Below are 20,723 nucleotides of genomic sequence, written 5' to 3'. Positions count from 1 at the left end.
ATGATGGGGAAGTGATGCGATTATCAGAAGGGAGTCGGTTGGTAGACCGAATAGGACAAAATGGGTAAGGTTTGTGAAATGGATGAGAATGACCGGGATGTAGAACAGAACATAAGGGATTGTGGGAACTGTAGTGTTTTGTCAGGGAAAACTGGGTGTTTGGGACAGAATAACCAAAGGGATGGGGAAAAGGGTGACTGGGAGTATTTGGATAGGAACCAGGAAAAGCGGGATTCTCTGAGCGATAGTGTCTAACCCAAGTAGAGTGGGTGTTCGGGACAGAATAGCCTGTAGGATGTGGAGAAGAATGAATGGGAGTATTTGGATGGGAAACAGAAAAACAAGGATTCTGAGAAAGATGGTTTCTGAATAAAGTGAGGTGAGTAAGGGATTCATCAGAGGCGGAGGGGGATGATGGATTCTGGAAAAGGAAGTTTATCAGATGAAAGGGAGGTCGAGTTGATGCAGCCTATAAAAGCCTCGGGGACCTAGTCTTCCTCATCCCTTTCTCTAGGATAGTACTGCGTCCGACCTGGGGCAATAACCCGAGCATAACCTCACGTTCCCCATCCAGGTGATCCTCCCTCGCTCGCTCACCCCCAGGGTTGGGATCAGAGAGCACCAGCCCTCACCTGGCCACCTGAATAAGGGTTCCCTGAGGTCTACTTGGGAGAATACCCTCAGGTTTCTCACAGAGGCACAAGATCTTTGGAGCCGGGCAGTAGCAGATGTTTCTCCTCATGTTTCATCTCTTGCAGGCATTCACAACACCATTGCAGACTTGCTCAGCAGGGAGCTGCTGTCCTGCCACAAGTGGGAACTCCATCAATCTCAAGTCTCTCTTCTCTTCAGCATGTGGGGGTACCCTAACATCGATCCCTTTGCCATGGCAGCCAATGCCAAGTGCCACAAGTTTGCCTGCAGGGATCCTCAGGCGATGAGTCTGGGGGACGCCTTCTCATTCCCTTGGGAGGGCCTGTTCCTTCATGCTTTCCCTCCGGATTAAACTTACTTCATTACCCTTTAGCAAGTACTTGGAACAATAACTCTGTGACCACAGAGCAGCCCCAGGTCATGTGAAGCAGGTTGGACTTGGCATTACCACATTTAGGGCAAGAGTGTTTGCTATTGGGGTATATCTTCAGGAGTTTGTCGGTGTACTGTATTCTCTATCTGGGACCTTTATCGTAATCCACTTGTAGCAGCAGTTCAGGGAACCTTTTTGTGATTGGAAACCTATCTTCTTGCACCGTTCATCAGAGAGATCGTATCCCAAATCCCTCTCCAAGGCCTCCTTCTAACACTCAGGGGCTTCTGACCCACCATTGTCATGTTGTTCATGGTAGCATTGGAACAGTCGAGTGACCTCAAAGATCCTGGCACCCAAGCACATATTCTATAAAGCTGTCCTGTCTTTCTCACTCGCCGCATCTGAGGTACGGACCAACTCTCTGGTTTCCCTAGAAAACGAATGTCCTGTGCTTGGGGCTGATCAGCCGCCAGTCTGTTGTGTATTGTGCTCCAGGCCTGTGACGTGAACTCGGTCAAACTCCGCCCCCCTACAACCTTCCCTGATGGGAGTAGAGAGCTTAATGAAAAGGCATGTGTTAGTGAGCAAAGGGCAAGGGACCAGTACAGTGCAAATGAGGCCTGGGTTGCTAAAAGGTGGGGTTCTCTGTCTGGAGTACCCAACCCCACTAAAGCTACGGCCATGTTGGGGACCCATGATCTACGCAGAGGCGTCAAAGCTAAATCAATCAATAGGGAATACAGTTTACCAAAGAATTTAATTCCAGGCCATGCAGAGAGGCACTGTCACATTATTCTAATGGTTTTATTCCTTTGCACAATACCCTTGCTGTATATGGTTTCTATTGAATCCAATCAGCCACTGTACAACATTCTTAAAGTCCTAACAATTCACTCTGATGTCACCGCAGATACATTTGAAAGTCCTAATTATTTAATGTGATAACACACACACTTATCTCCAATGTTCACAACACTCTGGTGGTCTCCCATGTAGGGCTCCTATCATGCCAGGTGAGGTTGGGAGGACGGGGGGTACAGCGGGGTGGGGGGGGGGGCGGTACAGTGATTCGGTGGCAGCAAGAAGCTGTGCATCCCTCCTCAGGGCTCCCTTCATAATTTAAAAAAACAGCACTCTAGTCCCTGCCTCTATTACCCAAGTAGGCCTCGCTATAAACCAAAAAATGAGTCCTGGTAGGAAAAGGAACCTTCTCGTGTCTGCTCAGTCTTCCTGCTTAATTTACTGACTGGTCACAAACAGCATATCATTGTATGTTGGTGACTACCAACTCGGGGTGAGGGGAATATTCTACATGGGGGTTCTGATTCGTACAATAGACAACTCGTGCTTCACTCTGGTCTATGAGATGTGACTCGGATACCCTCATTGGACTATTTCTCCCCACCCCTCCAATCTCATTACTGTTCCCTATCACAATCGGTTATACTGTATCTCTATATATTGATTGCACACACATACTCATCTTATCTTTGGGCCGGGGGGGTGGGGAAGCCGCACTAGTCTCGGCTGGGGAATCGAACCAATTACTCATAATCATCCTGTTCCCAAGGCGAGCAAGTTGCATTTGGTGAGCTCAGGGATGGAAGGTGGTATGGAATGCACATATTTTACACTAAATCCTTACCACCAAGTGGTCTCCCAACACCAAGATTTATCTGAATGGATATAATGTGCAGTAGCCACAGCACGGTTTTCAGACCATGGTCTCTGGCTGGAAAATGGCATGGGATAGCAGAAAGTTCACAGAAGGAGGAAGATAAGGAAATAGTGAGGTGGGTTGGGTGTGTGTTTAAGGCTGGATGCATGCCTATGGATTCATCCTTTAACACTCAGAGCAAAACCCACTATAATTTGAGCCTATGAGCGGTGTTGAAAAGAATTTTCGACCTCTGCCCTCCTGTACTTTGTCGTGTTTTACTTTTAGTAACAGCCTCATCAGGGCATTTTCTGTCTCCAAGCAAACTTTGCCCAGTTCCAGCATCCTCTGATATCTACTTATTAAATCGGGAGTCCAGACCTCTCAATCAAACTAGTACGTTACCATGTGATTGTGTGTGGACCGAGACCTACAATTGTTCCATAACACCATAATCGTTACTAGGCCACAGAAGCATCCTCCGTGCACAGCGTTGTGTTTAACTTTAAGATGTGGTCCCCCGAATACTTAGGCGAACCTTGAGCTTCTAATATAAAGTTCCAACTCTGTTTCAGGATGGGATGGGTACCTGTGACAGCAAGGCTTGAGTACGATTCGTCTGTTATGCTTTGGTTCACTAGGCTTGGGAACGATCTGGGCACTAGTACTTTCAAATAAGCAGATTGGTCAAACTTCTCATGGAGTCCTCCAAGAGCCTCGGAGTGTGTCCGCATATTGCGTCTTCAATTGGTAAAGACCCCTTTCTCTTGCACTTAGGCTCGCACGATAATCTCACTTTTTCTGAACAAACTTCATTTGACTTTTTTCCTAATTATGTGTTTTTATTTTAGGCTGTGCTCCTTAATCGTTTTAACTTTTGTTTGTAATATCTTTGCAAATTGTACATAGCCCTCTTAGGTGGGGTCTTAATTGCAGCATCCAGTGCTTAACCAAACAATAGTGTTTTTGCATGTAGTTATGGTCAACTGACTTTTGATCTTACTCAGTCCCCAGGGTGAATGGCACCAGTAAAGTGGACCGGCGGCGAGACATGGGTGGGTACGAGAGTTCCTCCACCGTCATGAGCAGCGAGCTCGAAACCACCAGCTTCTTCGACTCTGAGGAGGATGACTCCACCAGCAGGTAACGAAGATGCTCATGGGTTATACTTTGGGTTTTAATTCCATTGTTTGTATGTCTCTAGTTGGGTGTCTCCTTTCTGTTGTAGGTTTGCATACATGTTTGGTTTTGCATTAGCTGGCCTCCTGTCTCCATGCCCTCCACCCCCAAGTTTGGTAATGCTCTCTCTGTGCATCAGTATTTAGCACTCACGAATGCCGCCTAGTGGGCTTGTTGCAGCGAGATTGCATAAAACGTGATTGATAGTCCTCCTTTTACTGGCAGGCATTCAGGGTGTGTGTATCTTGTGGTTGCTATTGGATGTACTGAAGGTGGGGGTTTTGCAAGTAGTGCTGCATCCCTGGCTGCGGTAGAGATGAATGACCTACAATATTTGGACTTTTGAAATGCAGGACCCTTGCTTTTGTGCCATCAACCTCCTCCACGTTCCTGCTATTTTAAAACACTGTTCTGTGGCCAACAGCCCCAAGTGGCTACTTACAATATTTGCTCCTAATGTGTGGATTTGATTGCTAGTTTTCTCGGGTGCACTCCATGCATGGTATACTTATAGCTGATGTTTCTGCCATACTCCACATCTGACGTGTTAAAGTGATAACCCAGCAGTGGCCCCTTGACCAGCTCAATAGTACCTGTAATTACATCCATGCCAAGCCCATGTCCTCAGCTAGTGGTCTGACAATCTTCTCACTTTTGAAAGCTGTACCACTTCCTATCTTGATTTAATATCTATGACAACTGCAAAGCTCTTAGGGACATTTTGCAGACACACACACACAAAGACAGGAGGCAAACAGTGCATGGTTAAGACAATGATGCCCTTTGAGTACAGCTGATCGAGATGTGTTCTTGATCATCCTGGGTTGGTGGTACTGTGGGACAAATCCAGTTTTATTCTTTATTGAAAATAAGGTACTTATGCGGGGTGGATACAGTGCTTTCTATAGTTGTTGTATTGTACCATTGTGCCTCTAGTATATCCCAGAGCTGTTAACCATTTTCCTGGCATATCTGTTGACTTAATGAGTTCCTTCACATAACTGAGTGGAAAGTGAGAATATGTGGTTGCATAAGGACCTCTAGACGGTCCAGTCTGCTCATCCCGTGTATACTTTTGACAGACCCTTCAGTTCATCAGACTTGTACATGCCTTACATTGCCTGTTTCTCAGCTTCTGCTATACCACAACATTTGAATTCCTTTACTGTTTTTCTCTCTGTTGGGAGGTCTTGCCGCACATTTGCTAACTACACTATTGGTAGATAATGTTTCTTATGAGTCTTACCTTTTTCAGTCTCTCTGGTATCACTTTAACCAAAGTTTGGGGTACTGGAGGTGACATTACATCCCTTCCTCCTTTGATGACATCACAGGCAGTGTTGTCACTTGATTTTAGACCTTGATGACTTCATACCGCCCTTACGCATGACATTTGTTTTCTTGGAATAGTTTTAAATCTAAAGCATGTTTCACAGTTGACCCCTGTCATCAGTTACTCTGCCACTTATTCTGTCTGGCCAGGCATTTATTGCTGGCTCCTGCAGGAGAGGAATTGTGCGCATGTGTCTTCACTCTGGAGACTTGTGACAGAATGCCATTTGGTGAAAGCAGGATATCCTGAGCTTTTTTGATTATTAATAGTAAAATTGGTAAATCAGTTTCTGAAAGTGAGATCTGCTAATCCAGTAAAATAAATTGTCAGAGACCTTCTGGGGTGGAGAAAGCTGTTTTGCGTTTGGCCTTCTCATGCAGGAGCACCTGCCAGAAACTCTTGGTGAGATTGAGCAGTGATATGAATTCAGCCCGTTTTAGCTACTCCACCAACTCATCAATGCTCTGCATAGGACAAGTGTTGAATTGTGAGATCGCATTTAAGCTTCGGTACTCAGTGTAGAATGTCTAGCTTTGGTCTGGTTTGGGTAAGAGCACCACCAGAATTGAACACCACCGGAGATGCCTGCTTGCTATGGGACTTCTGTTACCTCCAGATCAAGCATTGTTCTCAAGTACTCATGGATGATCCGTTTCCTAGCATCTGGTAGTCACAAAGGCTTTCACTAAATAAATCTTCCTGTGGGTGTTATGATTCTGTGAACGATTCCCTGCCTTACATTTGTGTATTTGCTGAGCCACTGGGCAAGGTCTTGCTGTTCTCATATGTGGAGTCCTGGGGAACGGCTGCTCCTCGTACTTCTAGACGTAGTGAATCTGTTCTGGTATTATTTACATACAGCACCAATAGCTAGGAAATGCACTTGTCCTTCCATGCCTTGAGCTTATGGATATGGTAGAACTGCTCTGCTTTTTACTGACCTGGCTGGTTTACTTTATATGTTAGTGGGGAGACCTTTTCTTTGATTGTGTAGGGCTCGGCCATCTGGCCAATAGTTTGGTTTGTGTAGTAGGGAACAGGTCCTTCACTTGATCCCCTCCCCCCCCCCCCCACTTGAAAAGTACACAGTCTGGCTTCCTTGTTGTAGGCTCTCTTGCAGGCTCTGGGCCTCCTCCATTTGAGATCTCACTATCTGCCGAGCCTTCTCCATGTGTTCGCTAGTGTTCTGGATTATGGATAATTACTGGTCTGCCAGCTGTTGGGACCTTCCCACTCTTCTCACACCAATTCAAAGGGAGCAAAATCTGTCGACACTTGTGGAGTCTTCCTTACAGTGAAAAGGGCCCAGTGTATCAGATCGCCCCAATTCTGTCCAACTTCAGGGCCTATTTTTCAGAGGATCTGCTTTAATGTTTTGTTAAACCTCTATCAGGCCTTCAGTCTGCTGAGGATAAACTGAGGTACGGAGGGGTTGGCTCTTCATCAGCCCCTTCATCTCACCCATCAGTCCAGACCTGAAAGTTCTTTGCTGGTCCATCAAGATTTTGGTCGGAAACCCCAAAAATAAAATGGATTGAGTACCTTTTTAAAATATGGCTTTTGTGGTTTTGCCAAGCATGGAAAAGGCTGCTGAATATCATGTTGCGTAGTAGTCTATTATCAGGATGCATTTGCTGCCGGATTTTGAGGGTTCTGGAGGTCCAACTATGTCCACGCTAATCCAATGAAAAGGGTTTTTAGAGGGGCCTTGGGTACATCATCTGACAATGTCTTCTGCACATGTTGCCCCATCTGCTAGAACTGTTTTATTTTGGCATACACCCACAGCCAATAGAACCAGTTGAGCAGGGTCTTCTGTGTCTTTTCTATGCACAGGTGACCGGCTGATACGCTAGAATGGGTGGGCTCTATCTAATACTGCTGTCCAGAAGACACTTTGGATCAACAACTGATAGTACCTGATTCTGTCTCCTGTATGATTTGAATTAACTCGATACAGCAGCCCCCCTGTCTTTCTAAAATGTGGGGTCTACAGCATTGGAATTTAACTTCCCGCATGAGGTTCTTCCAGGCTTTGTCTAACAAGAGATCTGTTCTTTGTGACCGTGCAAACTCTTTTGAAGCCGGACCTAGGAGGTACTTTGGGAAGTTCTTTGGTTATTATGCTTCAGTCATCACCCCAAACCCTACTTCCATTCTCTCTGTAACCTCCAAGGTGGTTACTTCCTTAATTTCAGACAGGAGTATCCTTTCACATATCAAATGGGCAATAGGTTGACCTAGTTTCAACACAAACAGGATGTTCCTCAGATTCAACAGGGTCACTTTGAAGTACCCTGCCCCAATCGGTCAATCACACCGGCTCCCACACCCAGGGACTACTTGTGGGCCAACTCACTTTGGCACACTCTTCCATAGTTTCCTCTCTGGTATCTACAGCTTTAATCTGGTCCAAACCTTGGCCTGGCCTTTAGGAGAATGATGACTTCTTTGTCCCCATATAGATCATAGACTGCCGCTTCTGCTGTGACCAGCTTTGTTCCTCACTTGCACCACTCTACGTCTTGGAAGGCATTGGGCGACCTCTGCAGTCGGGTCTGAATGATTCGACTTGTGACACCATGTGTCACAGATGGCACACAAAACACTTCATTTTTTATTTTTTTATTGTGATATAGCCAACATGTTTCTGCTTTACACACATAAAAATACAGACAATGAAACATTTAATTCCTAATGCATTACAAAAAGTTTTTTAAAAGAACAAAACCCAAGTAAAATTAAATCACATAAGTCAAAAAACATGTACATCCCACCAATCCTCAAAAACAAAAAGAAACATCATATTCCAATTATTTAAATGCGATAAAACCCAAAGTTCTTAAAACCTAAAGTTCAATTGTAAGGCGTCTTTCATTGCCGCTATTAACCTTTCCCAGAAGGAATTCGATAGCCAATCCATATTAGTTAGAAACGTGGCCAGTAATTTCTCTCATATTTTTTTGTACCCCTGCAGACAATGAGGAGATGATGGGGAGTTTGAACAACATTATCCCCACAGAGAGCACATCCGTTGTTCTCAGCAGACTTATCTCGTATTGACAGAATCTCTCCTGTCTTAATCAGATTCAGTCTTAGAAATTCAGGTCTCGTTGCTTGATTCGGGAAGCTCAATTCTCTGAAGCAGTTCAAGGGATTTTATTGAAGTTTTGATGGGGCCTTACAACTATCCATCCCTCTCTCTTCTCCCTAGCTTGGCGTCCTTGAACCCCATGTTAGTAATAGTTAAGCTTGACCCCTACTGTCTAAAGAGATGGCGTATGCTAGAGATGGTATTCTAAAATCTGGTTGTTGAAAATCTCATGCACTTCCTAACTGTCCCTACTCTAGCCAGTAATTGGTGATCTACTGGGATGTAGGATGATGTCTTACAAACACTTGGTAAGATTCAGACTTCTTCTAACACACCCACTCTCGCCTCTCCCTCTACTGTGTCCTCTTTCTCCCCTCCGTCTCACTCCTCCCACCACTCTTCTGTCCCTTGGATGGTCTCACTTCTCCTAGGTTTCACCTCCACCCTTTGATGTTATTCACCCTTAGACTACCCCATCTTGCACACTAAGACTCCCCCCTTGCCCTCTTTGCGCCCTTGCCCTCTTTGCGCCCTTGCCCTCTTTGCGCCCTTGCCCTCTTTGCGCCCTTGCCCTCTTTGCGCCCTTGGCCTCTTTGCCCCCTTGGCCTCTTTGCCCCCTTGGCCTCTTTGCCCCCTTGGCCTCTTTGCCCCCTTGGCCTCTTTGCCCCCTTGGCCTCTTTGCCCCCTTGGCCTCTTTGCCCCTTTATGCCAAGCCCCTTTATGCCAAGCCCCTTTGCGCCCTTCCACCCTGCCGGCTCTCAAACCCTCTACGCCCCGATGGCTCCCTCCTCCCATATCTCCCTGCCGACTCCCTCCACCCTGATGGCTGCCCGCCCCCCTTTGATGGCTCCTTCCCCCTCACTGCTCCCTAATAAATTGGGGTCTGATAGACAATCCTTCACTGGTAACTACCTTTGCATAAGTTGAGTCTTCTATTCGTGTCTCTTGGGGACTGAGGAATTGCAGGTTTTGGTCTATTATATGTGGTCTTTAGATTTGAAAAGGTCGTCACAATAGGGAAGCTTTGTTGAACATCTCAGTAATGGGTCAGGGGGACTAGTTGTTATAGGCAACACACTTTGCTTTAGTGTTTATGGGGGATACAGGGTTTGTCTGTGGGTGAGAAGGTTATTAGGGTGTTTTTTTTCAAATTACCTCTCCCTAATAAAGATGGACATCCATTCTGTCCCCACCAGGTGATTCCTTTCAGTCGGACCACAGGGCCCCTCACCCTAGTCCCGGGTGTTCCTTATTCTGGGGATCAAATCCCTCAGACTTCTGGCTTCCCCTATGTAGGGCTTTCCTAGGTGTTGAACTCGCCAAGTTTGGTGATGGACTGGGGAGCCTCGGAGAACCACAGTTTATCTCCGCCAGGCCCTTCATCATAGAGCGTGTGGTGATACCCCGGCACCCGTCGTGACTCCAGTCCCATCACTAGTCTAAAGTATGGGACTTCGTCACAGCTCCCAGTTAGTCCACCAAACACATGTATACTCATTTTGCTTACACACAAAATGGTTCATTAGAAAATGCAGCACTGCCCTAAAAAGAATCAGTGCTTCATAAGGTTTTAAGTTTGGCTCTCCAGGCCAACTAGTGCCAAAAACACACCTATGTGAATTCAACTCTGTGCATTTGGGACAATCTATAAATCAACATTAGGATACATCTTTAACATTTAATGCATAAGGAATTTTAAACCATGGACACCATTGTATGTTTCTAGCTGATGTGGAAGTTACATTTGCAGAATGCTAGGCACTAACTCCTCGTTCCTAAAAGGTAGATCCTGGTCACTGGTTGATGCTGGATACCCAGGAGCTGCTTTTAGCCCCTGCTTATCCAAACTTAATTTCGATCTGTAAGGTGTGTAGATGTACTAGTTTTGTTCACATGTGGGTGGCAGCGGTTGAGATTATATGCTTACATTTTCCTTCACATTGGCACCATGGCACTTGGTGTCGGTGTCAGCAGCGAAGGCAGTATATGAAGTACCCTCAACACTGTGCCTCACCTCGCCTCAGTGGTGGACACTGCAATGAAAATTGCACTGTTTCTGAGGGCTTCTAGTGCTGGTGCTTTCAGATACAGCCTTCTTGTAAACAGGACATTCATACATGAGCCTAGTGGAAAACAAGCCACTCATCCTCTTGGATGCTGCCCAGGTCCTTAGTGCAACCTTTCTACTATCCACTCTGGTTCACCATGCATGGTAGCACTTAATATCCACTGCTGTGAACAGGCGAGCGCTACAAAATGGTGCTGATTCAGTAAGCTCCCATGGTCATTTAATTATGTCCATAAATTCCTCCTGCAATTGCCCAATTTAGATTATAGCCATATCATTAGGCCGTAAATGGGCAATTACATTCAGCTGCCATTGGGATATTAAAGCCGAGCCAATGTTTCAAGTCATAAGTACCAAGAGTGGCTAGAGTATTGGTGCGTGGTTCTACTTCAAACACGCATTTATGTGCTGTCCTAAGATTTTCCCTTCCCTTAGTGAAATATTTCTGGGTGTCGCAGCTTGCTCACGCGTATGGCCATAAGAATGGCTGCTCATAGATCTGACACTACTGATACTGAAACTTCTATTGTGGTCTCTGTTTTCCCATCTCCAACTTTAGAGCAAGTATGTCTTTCAGGCCCCAACTTTGCTACCTACTTGACTCCAAAGCACTGAGTTACATAGTTGGGTAGTCTAAAACTGATTTATACTGTTTTCGATTGGATAGCTGGCATACTGTTACTCTGGCTTTGGTGATACTGACGGCCTTCAACTATATGCAGTTTGTGCTATAGGCCAATGAGGCTCTGCCCCACTAGGCCGGAAACCATCTCCAAAGACTCTGCTTTAGTGGCTGGGAGATCATCTCCAATGCGTTCCACATTCTGTTGGTGTGGAAGGAGTGGACCTGCAAGGCTGCCTGCGCCAACACCTCCCCACACTCGAACCCACCCATACTCAGTTGAAGCAAACAAGGCTGCAAATAAGCAGCGTATCTGCCCATTTCACTCCCTAAAACCAGGCCACTACAGTGCAGGTATGAGAAAGTAAAAGAAGCAGGGGCATGTTTTGTGATGGTGTGATGTGGATCAGCTACCATCGGCCTACAATCAGGATTTTAGAAAATAAAAAATATATCTTGAGGAGAATGTAGGTAATGGTGCTGTATACGTGAGGCAGCACTCAAAGAGAAATGGGTAGTTCATACCAAGTAGTGTTAGGCTGTGTGATGGACTCCAGATGTGCTCAAGGGAGCTGTTGAAGTTTGACTTTTTAACCAGGTTTACCTTCAATTTCCCAATGAGCAAACTCTAGAATAATAATCCTGGGACTGCTCAGCCTAAAGGCCAAGAGTGGCCTAGTCAAGAATATAGGGTGTTGTGAGGAGCCAGGAATGAGACTCGGACACACGGGATTCATGGTTATGGTCAAAGACTTTCCTTAAAATGAAAGGGGGTGGGGAAATGCCTCTGTCCCTGCACTAGCGTTGTTTCCCTACTTAAAACCAAAACTAAGAGCCTGTCAATGTCAGAATCTCCAAGGCAAAATTGTCATGTGTCCAAAGTACTATCCGCCCCTCAGGTTCTAATAAAATGAACTCTAAGGTGGAAAGGGTAATGTCTTTGGCCTTGAGTGGTTTATACATGTTCAAAAAGGAAAATGTGTAACTCCAACACAAATGTTCCAGAAGGATGGAGTTCCTTATTCCAGAGGGTGGTTCCCTTCCCCTGGATTTTCCTTCCCTCTTATGTTCAAAGACATCTGTTCCTTGAGTTTTTCTTGATTCACAACACAACTGGTACACAAAACAACTTGGCTTTTCTTTTGTTTTCTCATTAGGATACCTGGTGTACTCTCCTGCCAGGTTTTCACTCCTCTTCTCTTTGGTTTCACACAGCTTTTTGCTATTCCTGATATATCCATCTCAGGACCCCCTTAGGTGATGTACTTATTTTACACTGTTCAGTTTGTCCTTGCCCTGTGTGCTTGCCCAATAGGGCTTTCTCACATGAACTCTCTTGCTCTTTCCTCGTTTACTCTGCTGCCAGGGCTTTCTTAAATGCGCACACTCACAGCTTTATTTTACCTGGTGTAGCCTCCTCCCAGGGCTTTTCTCATGTGGGCTCTGCACACACTTCCAAACGTGATATCTTCCTGTATTTGCTTTATCTAATACTGTCTCTGCCTGGTACACTATCCTGCCAGGGCTTTTCTTAAATGTGTATTGCATACATTCACAGGCTTGAAAGTCTTACTTTTCTTCTGTTTTCACATTCAACAATTTGCTCACTAGCTTCTACTCTTTCCAGCACCTTATTTGCTTTATTACCATGTTTTTACATGTGGCAAGGCTGCCAATACGCCCCAGTGTCCCTGCTTCCCCTTCAGGTACTCACCAGCTCTTTCTGGCATACTTCCTTCTTCCTGCGGCAAGCCGGTGGCAGTTGTTCAGCGTCTCTTCCCATCTCGCCACCTTCATTCCTCGGGTTCTCCGCCTCTCGCTGTTCCTGCTGGACTCTTATGCTCTGCATCAAGCTTCAATCAGGTAAACATTGCTGTTCAACACCTACGAACACCCAGGTGCCCTGCGTTGGTTCTGGCATTCATGCAGCATGTTCTCTCTCAGAGCAGAGACAGCCTTTCTTTTCTGCCTCCTTGAGCCAGATGGCTCCACAGCACTCTGCAGCCCCATGGTCTCTCTGTCTAAACCAAGAGATGCAGCTTTCTCTCACCAGCAGTGCGCCGCAGTCAGCTGTGGCCACTGTTTAAATCTCCCGGCTACAGGTATGCGCACACAACAACTAGAGCGCAGCCTGTACTCTTGGTCTTTTCTGCTGTCAGACCAGCATGGTATCAAGAGAGACACAGACTCAAAAGTAACTCTTTCAGAACCTTTATTTAATAATGTTCTGGAGGTTGGTGTAATACCTAACTGGCCCTAACTCTAAAGGGAGTGTTCCCTCAACTGATGTTTCTAAGGGCAGTCGATGACTGAATGTCCAAAACCAAAATCCATCGGTGTCTAAACCTATGCTTGCCGTCACTCTTTGACAAAGTGTGATAGGAAGTCCTCTTAAAGGAAATTAGCGGTAAAAAAAAAATAAATGTAAACCACAGCTGGTTTCAGGTAGTCTTACCAATAGGTGTAGTTCTGCCAGTTCAGAATAGTTCAGTTCAACAGGGTTTCCCTTGGAACCTTCCATGTAGTGCTCTTGCAGTAAGTCAATGGAGTTTACAATGTCCCTGGGTCTCTTGGTGTTCCCTTCCCCAAGCTTTGATCTTTCCAGCTCCAAACAAAAGACAGTTCCTATTAGGCCCCTCAGGATTCCCTTCCCCAAGTCTAGCACTCTTCACAAAGTTCAACAATGTCTTTAGTGGGCCTCTTAGGGTTCCCTTTGCCTAGCCTAGGCCCCTCTTTAAGAAGTTCAAGGCAAAACAAAATATAACACAATTCTTCTTTAGGCTTCTTGGGTTTCTCTTCCCCAAGCTTATGCCTCTGTTTCCAAAATAAGTATTCACCTTTGTTAGGCCTCTTAGGGTTCTCTAGCCCAAACTTAGGCCCCTCTAGTTCCAAACACAAGTTCAGTTTGTCAGGATGTACCTTCTACTTGTATACAGTTCCTTTCACACACAAACATCTCATGGGGTAAAATCGGAGACTTTCGAAAAACGCCAGGTTCTTTGCTGCTCCTAAGCACCACCACTCTGATCTTTGGCCCCTCTCTTTATTTCCTGCACTTGCTTTTCTACGGTCCTTTCATCCTCAGGTGCTTCGTGCACCCCTTTGTTCTCTTCCACTTTGCTGTGCACACTGGCACCTTCTTTTGGTTTCTCTTTATTGAACTTGTGTCCCTGGCACCTTCTTTTCATTTACTTTATCTCCATCGTGCCGCTAGCACATTTACTTTTTTACTTTCACGCTGCTAGCGCATCTTTCTTTATGCGTTTTTCTCTTTCTTTCTGCTTTCTTTACCTTTGTGCCACTTATCAATCTTGTCTGTTTACCCTCCCACTCCAGCTCACCTGCATGCTCCCGAGTTTCTATCTTCACTTTCACCAAACTCACCGGGAAGCGCAGCACTGGCTAGCGGTCTCCTCGGGATACAGTGCGTCGAGCCAAGGGACCCAGCACCTGCCCCTCAGACACACTTGGGACCGGCACATGTCCCAAGGGAACAAGCAACTCTCTTGACTTGGCCAGCAGGTCGCAGTCTGCCACACTACGGCTCTCTTGAGACACAGCTTCCTAGCCATGCTGCAGCCCCTCAAATACACCGGCCCAGCGCCTGGGCATGCTGCTCTCCTCCAAACTCTCCAGGCTTCTCCCACTGCAGCTCCCTGCTCCTTGCGTCTCTTGGCCCCAGCAGCAACTCCAGCTTGCTCTGCTGTTTGTATAAAACCAGGCTTGGGACTGAGAAGTGATCCCCTGCTAAACTCAGCCATGCAGCCCTCCCTTCTATGCTTCCAGCTGCTTCTCATTTTTCGTCTCTGCTGTCTCCTTTTATATACCTGTGTTGTCTCAATTAGCTGCAGGTGTGTGGTTAAGGCTGGGTTTGCCTGAACTCCAATACTCCAATTAACAGGATATGCCTGTCCTTCAGTCCTGAAAAGCGTCAAGTGGAGTCGGGTGTGAGTGGTCATTGTTAAATGCTGACCCTGCCTGACTCTATTAGTGGGACGACCTAATGGTAACAGGTGGCAGTTTCTCTTTGTTTCTCAAGGTGTTTCTCATAGGTAATCCTCACTACTCTTGGCTGCTTCTTCTTCTTCCCAGTATTAGTCGGAAATGGGGAGGGGGAGATGAAATGGGATTGGAAATATCCCAAGAGGGCTGAGGAAGGGGGATCTGATGGAAAACATGGGAGAGGGGGAGTACCATGTCTCGCCACTGGGTATTCGCCTCCAAATCCTTTGTAACCCTCCACTCAGGTGATCATCCCTTGCTTGTCCACACCCAGGGTCTGGATCCAAAAGCGATGGCCCTTCCCTGGCCACCTGAATGGAAGATGCTGGGAGAGTAGGGGGCAAATACCGTTGGGTTTCTCACACCTCGTCCCACTATCCTTGTAGTTATGGGAATGGTAGTCCATTCTTAATGCTTTACATACAAAGTCTAGATAAGTGTTTAAGGGCAAATCAGCTCTGAATGATTTGCAGGTAGTCTGAAAAGGTATTTTCATGTGATTTCCATACAGATCTTGAGAAATGGTCTTCTGTATCCTTCCTGGATGGATATGGGAAGGTGTAACAATATGCCATTAAGGGATTGGGTATGGAAAGATTATCCTCGAGAGGAAGGGGGCAATACCAGGCCTGGTTCATTGGTGCCCATCTACTCCCCAGGAGGTTGTCTTCCCCCATGGGATCCTCCCCCATATAGCCGCCCCCAGGGTCCGGATCAGGCAGTGGCTGCCGTCCCCTGGCCTCATGGGGGAAGAGATCACCACCGGGAAAGGAGTAATGGCACCAACAGATTCATCATAGTGTGTGCAAGATGAATGTTGGTATGCAAAATGGAAGGAAGGAAGGAAGGGCAGGTCTGGGTCAGATGATTGAAATGCCATTATATGGTGAAATCCTGGCATTAATTGGAGTTTGAAATTCTAGTGGTCAAATTGTGCCAGAAATCAAGTGACTCTCTCTTGGGTCAGGCTACTCTATTCGCTTCCTGTGGCTAGAGTCCGCACGGGCGACCACTGTTCTCCTCTCTTTGGGATCGCCAGGGGAACAAGGCAGGGGTGTCCATTTTCTCCCTTGGTTTTTGCGGTTGCCATGGAGCCGTTTGCGGACATGCTTCGTCACCGCCATGCTCACAGAGGCCTCCGTTCTGCCGGGAAGGCAGACATAGTTTCCCTATACGCGGACGACGCGTTGCTGTTCATCCGCTCCCCATCTCTTAACTTGTCTCCGGTCCTTGAGGATATCATCTACTTTGGTCGGGTCTCGGGCCTCAGGGTGAACTGCTCGAAATCCACCCTCTTCCCACTCACGGAGTGCACTCTTCCCCCTCCTGACACTCTGGGATTCACTTGGGCTCAATCTGCATTCACCTACCTGGGAGTAGAGGTGACGCGTCAACAGACACTGACCCTCGAAGAGAACTTTCGGAAGTACCTTTCACATCTGTCCGTTAAGGTTGCAGCCTGGGACAAGCTCCCGATTTCTCTTGCGGGCAGAATGGGTCTACTGAAAATGGTGGTGCTACCTCAGTTGCTCTACAGGTTTGCCAACGTACCCTTGTGGCCAGGCGCAGACTTTTTCCGAGACTTGACTCGCACAATTACCTCCTTCCTCTGGCACTCGGGGGCGGTTCGACTTAAATATGAGACCTTGTCCACCTCCATGGCTAGGGGGGGCTTCGGGGCTCCGGATTTTCTCAGATATTGGTTGGTATCTCAAATTCAATATGTCTCTTATTGGTTCGACACAACTGACCCCCCCCCCTCATGTCCGGCTCGAGAAGTTGGCGGTCTGTGACCGCGAAATCCGCTCCTTACTTATTCAACCCGCTCCTCAGGTACTGGACTCACAGAGTCCGGTCGCCTGCACATCCCTGGCATTGGCCAAAACATGGAAACAGCTCGGAATAACCCAGGCTTTCCACGGCAACCTTCCCCTCTGGAACTTCCTCCCGGGGGTTCCTCAGGTTGCACCATCTACCGTTCGTCGCTGGGCCGAGGCAGGCTACGAGCTGTTGCGGGACGTGTTTGACCAGGGCACATTCATTGAGCGGGCTGATCTCCCCCTACCCTTGAGAGGTGACCGGAGCGTCTGGCTTCAATACGCGTCTCTCCGAAGGACCCTTAAGCGCAACTATCAAACATTCCCTGCGTTACCACCAGACGACCCGGCCATTGAGGAGCTCACTTCCCCTTCACCCATGAAAGGCAAAATCTCCAGGTTGTACTCCATGCTACAGTCCAGATCCTTTCCAGGATTTGCTAAACTTAGGGGGTCTTGGGAGGAAGACTTGGGGGTAGAGATATCGGACGATCGCTGGGCACATTTATGCGACCGCACTCACCGGGTGTCCTTTAACTCCCGATTTAAACTCATTCAGTTTAAAGTGTTGCACAGGTTCCACTACACCCCGGCCAGACTGCATCGCATGTCCAGCGGGCGTTCGTCTAGCTGCCCCCGCTGCGGGCATGTTGATGCGGACTACATCCACATGATCTGGTCCTGCCCCCGCCTCTCACAGTTTTGGGGTATGGTTTGTTCAACGGTTTCCGCTGTGCTCGATCACCCCATCGATCCTTCCCCTGCATTGTGCCTTTTTCACGACCTCCCGGGCCTTCCTCGAAACTCCAGGAAGCTGGCCGGCCTCTGCATGCTCTTAGCGGTTCGGTCCATCTTGCTCTGCTGGCTTCGCCCCTCTCCCCCCACGCATGCCCAATGGCTGAGGGCGGTCACTTGGGCCTCTGACACCGAGGAAACTTGGGCACACATGCAACCCACTCACTCCAGGCCTAGGGACGTCTGGCTTAGGTTCCGTTCCTACATGTCCGACTTCGTCACCTCTCCGGTGGCTTCCCCGCCTGCTCCTTCTCACTAGTCTGGCATATTCCCGGTGGATCCCCCACCACCCCCCCCTTCTCACTGGTCTGAGAGCTCCTCCCGTATCGTTTGGTTTAACTACTTTCCCTCATATGTGGATTGAATCTCTGTGCCCGTATCATATTGTATGTAATCTTTATGTGACCATATCATGAACTGTAATGCTAATCTATATTTGCTGGGCGCTGTTCGCCTGTTGTTATGCTGCCATGCTGCCTAATAATAAAAAGAAGTTTAAAAAAAAAAAAAAAGAAATCAAGTGACTCGCTAGTGCTTAAATTAAGCCATGGAATCAAGAACCCAACTCCCTGACCAGGCTGCTATGAGACAGATGTTTGTGTGAAATGTTCTAGTGATAAGAGTATGCCTTTGGCTCATAGTGTCTGCCCACAATTTAAGTTAAGAGTGAAATTGCTTGTTCATGCCCTAATAGTGATACATAAAATGGTCCCATCTGAAAATTGTGAAACAGTGATGAGAGTTCTTGGAATGGGACACTTTCTAAGCTGGAGACATTGAACCTATGCCACCTGTTCAACTGGTGTGCATTAGTGAGCAGTTCTGGACAATGGGTCTTCCCATAGTTCACCCCTTACCTATTTTAAAGCCACATTGTTTTTGTTTAAACTTCTGCTTTGTTTTCTTTTCTTATAGATTTAGCAACTCAACTGAGCAGAGTAATGCATCGCGGCTGATGAGGAGGCACAAGCGACGCCGACGGAAACCAAAAGCTCCACGCATTGAGCGGGTATGATGTGAATCCGCTTCCATAGCTTTTTCCTTCTGACAATCATGACATCAGGTAGAAAATCTATTCCACATCACAAATGCAGCAGTAGAAACAATGTGCCTTAAATGCAGCCAGCAATATGAGGAACATGCTACCTCCCTTACTTCCTGCCCACAAATATGTTTTTCATCTGTTCATTTTAATGCCACCAGAAGAGGCCAAAGAATATGATTCAAATTCAAGCACCATGCTTAGTGTTTCCTACTGAGCTAGCCTGGCTCCCAGGAAATTTAGCAATACCCTACAATTTTGACAAGGAGAGGGCCTGCGGAATGCAGGATGTGGGAGTTTGCATTGGTACGCTGAGTGTTTCTACACCCACAACAACAAAACAAACCACAGATAGCCTTGCACAACAGCGCATGACAACTACTGACCGGAAAATCATACCTACGTTCAGCGAACAGTGTAAACCTAACTGAAGCTGCCAACAGCACATCACAGCTCTCTTGCACTCCCCCCCCCACCCCTCAGTCCTACTAACTTACCGTAGCTTATTGCTTTTCAGATCCTCCAGCGCGCCAGGGGACTACTCAGGTGGAGATAGTGTGCGGTATAAATATCATTTAACATGACCAACAAGAATGGAGCTGTAATACTCCCAGGTGTAATACTCTCAACATGGCAAGCTTAACTGATAGACCTGGAATTTATGCGACTGCAGTCGTTTACTCTGACTTCTTTGGTGCCCTCACATGCATAGATTCCCCTACTTCCTGAAGGTGAATGGTCATAAAAGCATAACAAGCGCTCTTATTTTGCACAAGCTGGTATTTACTTAATTGTATTGGGTAGTTTTGTCAAACGACAACTCGCTTCAGTAGTGCTTTGGCAGATGACAAGACATAAAATACGGGCTGGCGATTACCACAATGAGGTCATAATAAATACCATAGAGGTTCCAAGACATACATTGTTTGCAATAAATGCTACAAACAAACAGTAAACATTCTGTAATATATATATGGGCTAAAGAGGCAGGTAGAATTGACATTAATCAGGTGGGATTTCGTTAAGGTTTGGGAACTTTGGGTAATGGTTTTCTACTGTCCCTAATTTTAAATTCAATGCCACAGCAGAAGAAGTCCATCTATATATTTTTTGTGGATCCATCACCTGCCTTTGACGGAGTAAACAGAGAACTTATGTGGAAAAATACAGAGATGGGGTATACCTGTAATGCTGTTGCAGATACTTAGAACTTTGCTTGCTGGCTCAAAGGTGAGGATCAGACTAGACAGAAATGGCCTGTTCTCTAATCCTATTAATACTGGAAGGGGAGTCTGGCAGGCCTGCCTATTGGCACACTCCCTTTTGTACCTCTCCGATCTGGGTGACTATATGCTGGGTGCCAAAGCTTTCCCGCCATGCTTGTATTCCATGCATGTTCATTACCTGGCATATGCAAATGCCCTGGTCATACTTACCAGACCCAGGTTGGCCTCCAGCATTCGGTAGACTCTTTAGCCCAGTTTATGGACCTCCATGATGTATCCATTATTACAACAAACATTATGGTCTGCCAGAATGGTGGGAAAAGGACCTCTTATATATGGAAAATCAATGGCAAAACATTGGAGGTGGTAGACAGATGCACTTATTTAGGTTTTACAATCCTCAATGATCCAAGCAAAAAATCCTGTTTGAATAGTATGAAAGAGAGGTGTGACCTGTATGTAGCTCAAATGAAAATATGGCAAATTCTTGTGGTTGCAATTGGTGAAATATAACCGGGCAAACATTATTTCAGCGGTCCTCTACAACGCTGATCTACTCTGTGTCTTTCAGGAGAAAGTGGCAACAAGTAGAGGGGTGTATATGAAGAAAGGTTTTAGGGTTGCCGAGCTCCGCTCCTGTTAGTGATTCAGTATGAATTTGTATCACTGTCGATTGCAGTTCAAATGAAATGGAAATCTGATGCCTTCTTACATAAGATTATGTGCCCTCCCGACCATTCAGTATTCACCAAAATGAATATTTTGATGAAAAATGAGAGCATCCCTTGCCTTGTGACGTGGTTAGCAAGCTGTAATCTGTTTTTGTCTCGATGTGATCAGTCTGCTGCCTCTCTTGAG

At 46.6% G+C, this 20,723-nt stretch overlaps 1 protein-coding gene across 4 annotated transcripts in view; it reads left to right on the top strand.

The window, feature by feature from the left end:
* DVL3 (dishevelled segment polarity protein 3) overlaps nt 1-20,723 on the top strand; it is a 1,011,569-nt gene that overhangs the window by 787,398 nt on the left and 203,448 nt on the right. For 3 of the 4 annotated variants that reach the window (XM_069618830.1, XM_069618832.1, XM_069618831.1), the window contains 2 exons: nt 3,695-3,830; nt 18,513-18,606. In XM_069618830.1, the coding sequence (XP_069474931.1) occupies nt 3,695-3,830; nt 18,513-18,606 (230 nt within the window). The remainder of the gene's footprint in view (nt 1-3,694; nt 3,831-18,512; nt 18,607-20,723) is intronic. The other variant, XM_069618833.1, reaches the window with a different exon arrangement.

This window comes from Ambystoma mexicanum, chromosome 10 (assembly GCF_040938575.1).
Source record: "Ambystoma mexicanum isolate Mex_15411 chromosome 10, UKY_AmexF1_1, whole genome shotgun sequence".
In the NCBI taxonomy this organism is placed as follows: domain Eukaryota; kingdom Metazoa; phylum Chordata; class Amphibia; order Caudata; family Ambystomatidae; genus Ambystoma; species Ambystoma mexicanum.
This window is presented reverse-complemented; position numbering and strand designations above follow the sequence as displayed.